The sequence below is a fragment of the Aedes aegypti genome, chromosome 2 (genome assembly GCF_002204515.2).
Source record: "Aedes aegypti strain LVP_AGWG chromosome 2, AaegL5.0 Primary Assembly, whole genome shotgun sequence".
Taxonomy (NCBI): Eukaryota; Metazoa; Arthropoda; class Insecta; order Diptera; family Culicidae; genus Aedes; species Aedes aegypti.
This window is the reverse complement of record NC_035108.1, coordinates 15,716,052-15,727,038: the sequence shown is the minus strand read 5'-3', so window position 1 is coordinate 15,727,038 and position 10,987 is coordinate 15,716,052. Positions and strand designations below refer to the sequence as shown.

The 10,987-nt window shown below is 36.2% G+C and overlaps 1 protein-coding gene across 14 annotated transcripts in view; it reads right to left on the bottom strand.

The window, feature by feature from the left end:
• Window positions 1-3,703: 3,703 nt before the first annotated feature.
• LOC5565513 (glycogenin-1) overlaps window positions 3,704-10,987 on the bottom strand; it is a 159,209-nt gene continuing 151,925 nt past the window's right edge. For 13 of the 14 annotated variants that reach the window (XM_021839989.1, XM_021839982.1, XM_021839991.1 and 10 more), the window contains one exon: window positions 3,704-4,037. In XM_021839989.1, the coding sequence (XP_021695681.1) occupies window positions 3,868-4,037 (170 nt within the window). In that variant the 3' untranslated portion in view covers window positions 3,704-3,867. The remainder of the gene's footprint in view (window positions 4,038-10,987) is intronic. The other variant, XM_021839987.1, reaches the window with a different exon arrangement.

Genomic DNA, 10,987 nt, shown 5'->3' with positions numbered 1-10,987 from the left:
ACTCCAAAACAAGCCTGATGTCATCAGAAGGATTCAATAGAAACGTAAAAACGAATAATTGAGAAATTCTTGGTTTCAGACTCATTATGCCAAACGACCATTATGCCAAACGACTTTATGCCAAATGACCATTATGCCAAACGACTTTATGCCAAATGACCTACCACCATTGAGAGCATTATTATTTTTTCACGAGCCTTCTCACGAGTTTTTCCAAATAACTATCGTAAATACTTTCAAAAATCCTTCAATTTTTGTTCAGGAAGCTCTGTCAATGAATCTAGACAATAATTCATCCGAAAATCTTTAGTTGTACCATATATATGATTCTCAAAAATATTCCCATGAATTACACTGCCCACACTATTATGAGTCACCTTGTCATGATTATTAGTCACTCTGTTCCACACGCATTTCAAATGGCAATGATCCATAATAGTGGGTGACCCATTAAAGTGTGACCACTGTACTTCAAGTTATTTAATTTTATCATAGATTCTATCGAGGTTTCTTATATAAGTTCTACCAAGATATTTTTTCTCAATGTGAAGATATCATGAGACGTACTCAATGAATGCTCCTTTTTGCCTTTTCCACATATTTGGTTGAAATCTCATTCGGTAAATTTTTGGTTGCAAACATTTACTGACGGTAAACATGACGAACCGATTGTGATTACTGGTCAGTTATTTCGACCGTCGAGAATCCGGTGGCGATAAAGCAATTTCATGGCCTGCTTGCCGAGAACGTCAAGAGGACCAGTCTTCCACTTGAGACCCAATAAAAATCTAACGATTGTGCCCTGAATTTGATGTTGTCCTCGTTGACGCCTCTAACTTGACAGCGATAAGCTGATTGTACGGCCTACTGATTTCAACAAAGTAAACATTCAGCTGCTTTGGGAGATCAAAGGTGCCCATGGTAATTATTTGTTTTGATTTCATTGCCTACAATGAATGTGAACCGAACAATTAAATCAAACATAATTGGTGAAAGGTGAGAACATGATTAATTAGGCTCACATTAGCAATGACTTTCGGTGTAGCCTTTTTTCTGCTCTCGTTAGTTATGTTGATTTCATACAAACAACGATCAACTTTGTGTGATTTCAAAATCAATTTATGCGAGCTGCACACCGCACCCAAAAGGTGCCGAGAAAAACATCGAAAAATCAGCCGAAATCATTAATCGACATCGTATAATATTAAGGCCCATCACACACTCGACCGAGTGGAAACCGTTTTTCATTCGATTAAGTGATTCGGTGAAAAACGTTTCATCCATTCAGACCATGGCCGCCCTGATTGTTGGCGGTGGTTTGTCTTTGTCCACCAGGGGGAATTCTATTTTCGTCACAATTCTAATCCGGCTGTTTATGAGCTCCCATTCGTTACCCTATTCCAGCGCACAGCGCCCAGCTACGATTCTTTTGATGGAGTCTGACATTTCAATAGCTTGCTGGAAAATGTTTCCATTATTGACCGCTCTCGTGAGACTAGATTGAATTGTGCTGTACGCGATATAGTAAAAGTCAGCGAGGCGTGTAACCAAAACATTACACCACGCCGATGGTTTACTCCAATCCAATCGGAACTGTTCCGACCGCGCTCCATGGTGTGCGATACATATATTTCATGTGTGCGGTCAATTCATTTCCAGTAGGGACCCGATCGAAGAGGAATGTCCAAAATTATAACAATCCGAGATATTTTTTTCAAAAGGATTTTATATCAAAATGTGTTATAAATTTCAGCCAGTTATGTGTTAGGATATTCTACTGGCCTTGCTCTTCTAGACATAGAAAAAGCATTCGACAGACTGTGGCATGACGGCTTAATCGTAAAATGAAAAAAACTTTAATTTTTCAATATACGTACATTGTTAGAATAATCTGTCAAGTCGTACACTTCAGGTTAATTATCAGAACTATAAGTCTTGAAGACTTCTTGTAAGAGCTGGTGTTCCTCAAAGCAAATTTTGGAACCAATATTATACAATATTTTCACATTTAACTTACTTGAGTTACCTCAGGGATTTCAAATGTCATTGTTTGCGGATGACACGCTTGCGTGTTATATGTAGCTGATTGCAAAAAAGTTTCGATATTTTTTCTTCACACTTGCAAAAAATAGAAGATTAATGCTTCCAAAACTCCACTTACAAAATTCCCACATAAATAATAAGCTCTAATATTATTGAGTTATGTTTCTATTATATCTTTCTGATTGGGGTGCACCCAGTAAGCATAAGTTTCGCAACATCATGGACGATGAATTGTTGTATGTGAATATCTGCGCAGTATTCTAATTAGAGTGGTTCTCTCGTGGCGTCCACGGCCTTCTTCCAACAGGCCTGTTCCGGATCGGTGACCAAACACATTGCATCTGCAGTCGGCTCATTTGGTGTCGGTCGGTCGGCTTTCTGCCACAGGCCACATCAAACGAAGGAAGATTGGTGGTTCCCCTTGGACTCCCATCAGACCAGCATACGAAACAAGAAGCGAAATGCTCCACGCTGCAGTGGTCAAAGTCAGAGCAGGTCCCTCTCCATCTAGCCGTAATCTATGGGCGACGGTATTATCATTATCTGAATTGGCATGCATGGCGCAGAGCGACTCTGTTTTATGCTGCCATCAGACCAGAAATGTATTTTCTGAATTTAGTCCACTCTGGTCTACTCTTCCCTGCCTGGGAGTTATATGCATGTGATTATGGTTATTATCGGCATGGTCGTCGTCAGCCGTGTGCGGTATGGGTGAGTCATAGTTCCTGGCTGTCTAGAATCCAAGGCACCAAAGGGAAATGTGCATCCCAATGAGTGGTGATACTGGATGAAAGCTCTTAATGTCGTTTAGGGGGGTTTTTAAGATGCTGGAAGAGTAAAACTTCAAATGCAAAACAGGGATGACTAAAAGGTAACGGAATATTAATTTTATTACATCGAAGATAAGGAATGTTGAAAACGTTACAAACAGCTGGTGTGTCTTAATACTCCGGACCCATCTTTATGAGTTCAACTCCATCTTTACTAGCAGCTTTATTGTTCTTGAGCTTATGAATGGCATGCTCAATTTCCCTCAAAGCTGATTGGTCTCCATAGTCCCCAAAACTGACGTAGACATCTCCTCTCTTATCTTGACCCTAATTATCCCCACGTTCAGCACCATTCAGATGTTCATCGAAGTGCTGCTTCCACCTTTCAATCACATTACGTTCGTCAAGATGTTCCCATCAGTATTCCTGCACATCTCTGCTTTTAGCTCGAAGTCATTGCGGAATGCGTTGAACTTCTGGAAGACCTTTCGGATTTATGAGACCATCACAGCTGCTCCATTTCCTCTAGTCTACGTTTTTTCTTCCGAAAAAGGCGTTTCCATTTCTATAGTTTGACCAGTCCTTTTATGCAGCATGACCACTAGGGCCACCTTCAGAATATGCCTACACTTCTCGTTTCGTGTACTCCGTCCCACCCAGATCATATGAGAGTGTTTGTTCCAAATAGTTAAATTTGAAGTTTACGTTGAAATTAGTTAAAAAAAATGAATGACCTAGAACATTAAAAAATATATATATATATATTTCCTTTTCTTTTCTTTTCTTGCGTAAAATATATGATGAAAAAAGTTATCCTGAGAGGGAAGATTTCGGTAAAAAGAATACACACATAAATTCGGATAAGTTGTTTAAAATTAAAACCAACGATAAAAGAATTTAACGATATTTATTTATTTTATCTTGATAAAATATCTCCAACAGAATCAACAATAGGACAGAAAATAATATAAAATGCCTTTATAAAACAAAACAAAGAAAAACCTTACGTATCTTGACCTGAGTAAACACAAAAAAAAACAATCAAACAAAAATATCAATAAGACTCGATAGAAGGCGTAAAAGTGGCCAAACTGAAACACACTACCAAAAGCGAAAACACCATCATGGCATCGACGGCCACAGTGAAGGTCGTCCGAACTACACTCTTCACCGCTCGGGAACAGTAACTAGCGGCGCTGCTCACCGTTGAGGCTAGAATCTGCACTGAAAATAAACAACACATAATCAATGACCAAAAAGGGGAAAACGCCCTAAAGCGCGAGGTGATGCCATTCTCCAGAGAAAAAAGAGTACCGCCGACACTAATTTAATGAGTCGAAGCAATCGAATCTAGAGGTTCAGATTTGGGAGATCATTGGATGCTGCTGCAGTTTGATCGAAGGCTGAAAACAACTAACCATGTTAAATTACGTACAACTGCTTAAAGTATACTTGAGGGAGAGAATTGGATGATCAAAGCAAGCGACCAAAGTGACGACGATAAAAAAATAGACAAACAGACGAAACACTGATGGGATTTCCATCGGTCACTCATTTAACGATACTATCAAAATCACTGTGTTTCAAATCTCACAACCAGAGGCGCGCGCATCGTTTTCTTCGTGTTTGACGTTTGAGACTAGCGCCTTCTGCAGGTCTTGCAGCATTTCGTGCAACGTACTGACCGGATGATGATGGTGTGAACTGGGTGATGGATTTGAAAAGAATGTGTTCTAAGTCTGTTTGCTGTGATAAAAGTATAGTTATGGCTTTTTGCCAAGGAGATCCAATAAGACAAAAAAACTAAATATGACGCCAGTTTTTTTCTCAATGGTATCGTTTTCTCGTATACAGAGCCTTTTTGCTCGGCCTACTGACTGAAATCTTTCGATTATTTTTGCTAGACATTTAGGCAGCACCGGGTGCTCCGCTGCTCGGCACGTGACGTCCTTAATCAAAAAAACTAACAAGCGGTTTAGGTTTCTCTTTGCCGAAGCAAAAATAACCTCACTGGATACCAGATAATCCATATCGCCATATGTAGGTCAGTACACATGTATAAAAATGAACCAAATTCAAGCAGGCTTTGACAATCGGTTCGAAATAGATTGCTTCAATCAGCGCCTACTTATCTAGCATATTACAGCGACAAGTGCAAATTGTCTCCTATAGTGACTCGAATTCATATTTGTACAAGGCACTGTTTTATTATTGAATTTGTGTAATCAATTGACCTAATAGGGCGATATTCAAAACTGAAAAGGCAATAGATGGCTCTTTTTCAGTGGTAGTAAAAACGAAATCCTGATGCAAAGAAAGCTCTACGGAAGATGAACTAAACACAAAAAGTTATGTATTCACTTTACACTTGACTTCTAATCACTACTTTTTTGATCCAGTTTCCAAATTGCAAGTAATTTACGTTTTTCATTATTTTCCATACGTTTTGACAGTTCTCCGACTACCATTCTTCCATGCGCTTGTGTTGAAAGTTTGAGAAATTTGAGAATCCAGCGTAGCGCGATCAGTGGGAGGAATACAAACAACAATGTCGTCGCTCGGCGGCCAGCACAGATAAACTGAGTGTTCGAAGGGTTGTTGTCTGTACTTTTTGCCACTGGCGCCAACTGTTAGCGATTAAGATCAAAATAAACAGTCGTTACCCTATTGCGTATTCGTAAACCTATTCAAATTGAAACATTCAAAACGTGACATTGAAGTCCAATAGATACTCTCTATAATTGTCAATTTTTACAAAACTTCGTTCGATTGCATTACAGTACATTTGTATAATTATTAAGTGGACATATTTGAAACTTACAAACTTTTATGAAATATACAATATTTTCAACGATTTTTGTTGAAAAATCCAGAGGGTCAAACAAAAACGTAGGGGAAGACGGGGTAAGACCGCCCGCCTAAGCAATTTAATTCATATGTCAAAATCAGGAACCAATAAATCTTTTTTCGACGCAGTATATCGTTTTTTAAAGCCTCAGGTATGATCAAAAAATATCACAGGTGTTGTATTTGTAATAAAATATTTATTTCTTGAAGCTTTAAAAAGTGATGTCTTATCACGATTATTTTTGGCGACGGGGTAAAACCGCCCACCCACGGGGTAAGAGCGAACACCACGATTTTCGTGCACAATTTTGCAAAAAAATATATCAGTTCCTTGTGATATTGAAAAGTACAATGTTTAATGAATTCTACATGGATGAACGTAGATATTGAATTATGTTTAGGGTTTAATAATTCAAAAAAACATAGATATATATTTATTATCACCTTAAAACATCCATATTTTGGAAAAATATGCGGATTTGGCTTGTATTTTTAACCAAATTGGTTTCATTTTACTTGAAAAGTAATGAACAACATAGTTACAACTCTTAAAATGGTTTAGACATTTTATTTGGTATAAATAAGGGGTGGCGGTCTTACCCCATTCATACACACTTGGAAAAAACTACCGACTTCGGTAATTCATTTACCGAAATCTCAACAGCTGAACGGTCGGTAATGAGTTCGGTAATCAACAAAATTACCGATCGATCAGTAATTTGGATCAGCAGGACCAACTGTCAAAATTGCTGATTGATCGGTAAATTTTACCGAATCAATTGAGCTTGGAATGTAATTCAATTTACCGAAAATCGGTAATTTTCAAATCAATATTGATCCCTGGAATTACCGAAAAACTGTAATTTTTCAAGCCACAGAAATGTTTGTGATATTTTTAAATATATAGTCGATATAAAAAAGACATGATATTCTGTTGAGAGGGCCAAATTTTTATTTTTCACTTAAAGATACGGTTCAATAAATTCACTTCGCACTTATTGGAAACGCGCATGCACAAATTTCGTTCCGGTTGTAGTGAATCTGCTGGTGCTTGTAAACCTGCGATGAACAAAAAGAAATCTTTGTCGGAGGGGTTTGACGGCACATTGAAGACATTGAAACATAGTACAAATATGCCAAATGCCTAACCAAACCCAGTTCTCAAGCCACCTCCAACGGGAATAACTATCGGACCTCAGCAGACCGCACATCCAACAAATTTCCTCACACTACTAGCGACGGGGGTTTCTTACAAATGCGATCATCCTCCTCTTGTACATATTTCAGCTCTTGCTCCATTTGAAATTACACTTTTCTCACTTTAATTTTTTTTGGAAATGACTTCCTCACTACAGGATTTGCAGTCAGTTGAAAAACTGATTATGGCGGATTTGACAGTTCGTGCTGCTACGTTACCGAATTCGGTAATCAGCGCTTTGTTTACCGAAAAGTCAGCTTTATATTTCACCGACTTCCGTGCTTTGACTCATTTACTGATTTGTCTGTGAAAAGTTTTACCGTATTCGTCAAATCTTAATAGAATCACCGAAAGACGGCAATTTTATTCACAGCCTTCGGTAAACAGGCTGTTGTTTACCGAAGCATCTGTATTTTACAAAATCACCGAATCAAATCTGTAAAAAAAATCACCGAACTCAGAGAGTCTGTTTAAGTGTGTAGTGGTCGGTTTTACCCCGCTTACGCAATTTTTACAACTTTGGCCTTATTTCAAAACTAAATCTTTACAATTCATATTTCACTTCACTGAAGCATATTTCACATTTCTGTTAAAGCATGGACGGGTAATTTTCTATATTTTTACAAAAAAATCCCTTCCGAAATCCTTAAATGAACATCTGTCAAATTTAGATCAAATTCGATATTGACAAGCAGAAACTCTGTTTTTAATATTTGTTATGTAAATTTTAATGTAAATATCACCCTAAATGGTTCGTAATGTCAAAAATCTTGTGTTTATGGAAAGTGCTTGGTGAACTTTTGAGAAAATCTCCATTTTCATGCCAAACTGAAAGTGGTCCGTCTTACCCCGGCGGGCGCTCTTACCCCGTCTTCCCCTACATGATAATAAATCTTCGAGCAGTTCAGTGGAATACCTATATTGAATTAAAACTAAAATTAGTTCTATACTTTTTAATTCTACTAGAGATTGCATACTTTATCAGATACGCGTAACTCGAACTTTCGTGAAGCCGTCTCAAGCCGAGTCTAGTACACGACACTGAAGACGATTTTTAAAATTAAGGTCGAAATACGCGTATCTGTCAAAGGATATAAACTCTAGTAGAATTAAATGATTAATTAACGCGTGAAGGATGGATTATGAATTATGAAAAAAAATCTACGTGCTCAGATGGGATTCGAACCCACGAGTCTTGTATGCTAGACGAGTGCTTTACCAACAAAGCTACCAAGCCACTTATTGACCCAATAACTCAGATTCAGAAAGTTTCTAGTTTCGAATTCAAGAATTCGTAAGATCCGCTAAAATTTCCTCCGGAAGATCCAATTAAAGTTCATCTAGCAGTTCTTCGGATGTTTCTCATGGATTTTCTGGAAGTTTCTCTAGATTTTTTTTGCGCATATTCCTGTTAGAGTTATACAGAAAGTTCCTGTAGCAGTTACTTCGGAAATTGTTCTGGAAGTTGCTATAGAATTTATTCCGAAACTTACTCTAGAAATTCCTCTAGGAGTTCTTCCAGCGAGTTCTCTAGAAGTTCTTCCGAAAGTTTTTCATACTTTTCTCCTAAAAGTTCTGTAGTAATGTGAGAACACAACATGTTCAGTTGAGAACTATAATATTAATGACATTTATTGTACGTTTACTTTCTCAGCCTACTGTTACATTATTCTTCATCTCAGCCTACTACATCTCTCCCTTTCTTCAAATAGTAATATGATATGAAATAACTTTTTTTTATATATAACAACAGAATCAAAATTGAAATATATAAAACGTTCATAGAATCTTCCTTCGTAACTAATATACCCTATTTTTAGTAGATACATGACAAAGATCTCTAAAACTTTATCTTACATCGAATTCCAAGTCTCATCGAATATTTTGATTTCTTGCTTGTTGTGTTGCTTCAGTGGTGTGATCAGCAAAGCTACACTATGATTGATGACGGTATTTCCAGCATTGGTTTTGATCCATTGGTCCTTCTGTTGTAATGCCCTCTTCATAGCGCAGTAATCTAAATGTGGTTGGAAATAAATACGCAGTAAATTGATCATCATTTAGGAAATTAAAATATTATATACTTAGACATTCTCAATACTTATTATCTCTTTTTCCAAACAGAGATTTTTGACCTATACCGTAGACATTTTGAATTGATCATAAAACGTTTTTTTCTAGTTCTTGATAATCATTCTTACGCAGTATAGCTTCATTCTTGAAATTTAGTAAAAATAACAATCTGTAAAAGAAACTTCAAAATATTTTTTTTTATGTTATTTAAATGTTTTGTACCCTTTTACTACAAGATAAAATTAAATTTATGATTGAAATCAATTTCTTTATCTTGAGGTAGACTAGATTGCCAAATGGTCTGAGACGTATCTCCTTCATCTGGTCTTTCTATTGCAGACTAGAACATTTTGTTCCCTATGTATATCTCTTTATTATTTAAGGAGATGGACTAAAGTTCTGCTGACTTCCTACATCTCGTGATAGACTAAATAATATGCCAAATGAACTGAAATACCTTCCTTCATTTTGGTCTTTTATTGACTGAGGTCTTTTCAAGCTCAATCTAGAATGGACTAGGATTCGAAATCCTCTTCATTCTTATATCTGCTTCAACTCCAAATAGACTAGGATAACTTTACCCCCTATATTTGGATACAGAAACGGACTAGAACTTCGGTTAAGTTCCCTACGTTCCTTTACAGGAATTAGACTAAGGTTGCGTAAACCTCCTTTAATTCCCTGTATACAGCGAACTGGAATTAACATTTCCCTTCGCTTGTATTTTTATTTCCAACTCCAAATAGACTAGGATAACTTAATCCCCTATATTTGGATACAGAAACGGACTAGAACTTCGGTTAAGTTCCCTACGTTTCTTTATAGGAATTAGACTAAGGTTGCGTAAACCTCCTTTAACTCCTTGTATACAGCGAACTAGAATTCGAATTTCCCTTCGCTTGTATTTTTATTTTCAACTCCAAATAGACTAGGATAACTTTATCCCCTATATTTGGATACAGAAAGAGGCTAGGATCATTATCAGATTATCTACTATTTTCATAAGAAATTCGAGTGTGATTTCCCAAAACTCATCTAAACTCCTTATTTTGTTGTTATCTTGCTAGACAAAAATTCGCCGCACATTTTACTTCTTAAATTCACTGTAAAACTGTAACTTATACGTGAAATCTCTAGGTTATTTCATCTTTGATTCAACCCTTTTTTTTAGAGACGGTCACTTTTTCCTCTAAAGTATACTGATCATATCTTAGTTACCATACATATTACATCATCGTGCATTGTCAGCTTTCATAACCTTTGCTCTTCAATTCAGATGCTATTATTTTCTCCACGAATTATTTGTAATTTCAAGTTAGTCACACACATTATCTGGGAATTTGTAACTTTAGAAGTATAGTTCTATATTTCCTGCTCTCAATGAAATCACGATTATTCACGTGAAAGATTATTACACTATTTTTTTTTTTTTTTTTTTTTGAATAACACAATTCAATTATATATATATAATTATTTATTCATCTATTTATGTCACACGAGTTTGTAGACCGTTTAGGTAGAGATAATATTTAATGCGCTAGTTTAATTGGAACATTGAATTGCTTAACTTTCGTCCTTAAGATATTGTTTTAAATATTTCGATTTGACCCAAGTAAAATCAATTAAATCGTACTGTTGATTATAAATAGTCTTCATTTGGCTAAATAGTTCGCGATGACGTAAACGTCGGTATAGTTCATAAAAGTATAAATTAGATAACTATTCTAATGAATCAATTTTATGAATGGTACACGTTCAATTCAAATTCAATAACAGATTCAAGACAGTAGCAACATAGCTTAAAATTAATAACACAACTGCACAATCAATTTAAGTTAAGGTAAGTTGTCTTCTTGACTTTTTTCAGTGTTCTGTAAACAATACATCAGATAAATTCTCAAGTGTTCAACTTCCATAAATAAAACTATCAGTTCATTTCTGTATCAAATAGATAGAAATTCATCTTTAACTTTTTCTCCGAATCCTTTAGCAATTAAACTATTAAATATAAATAATATATATAAACTGAGGCTTCATGATACTATTCCAAGTTGAA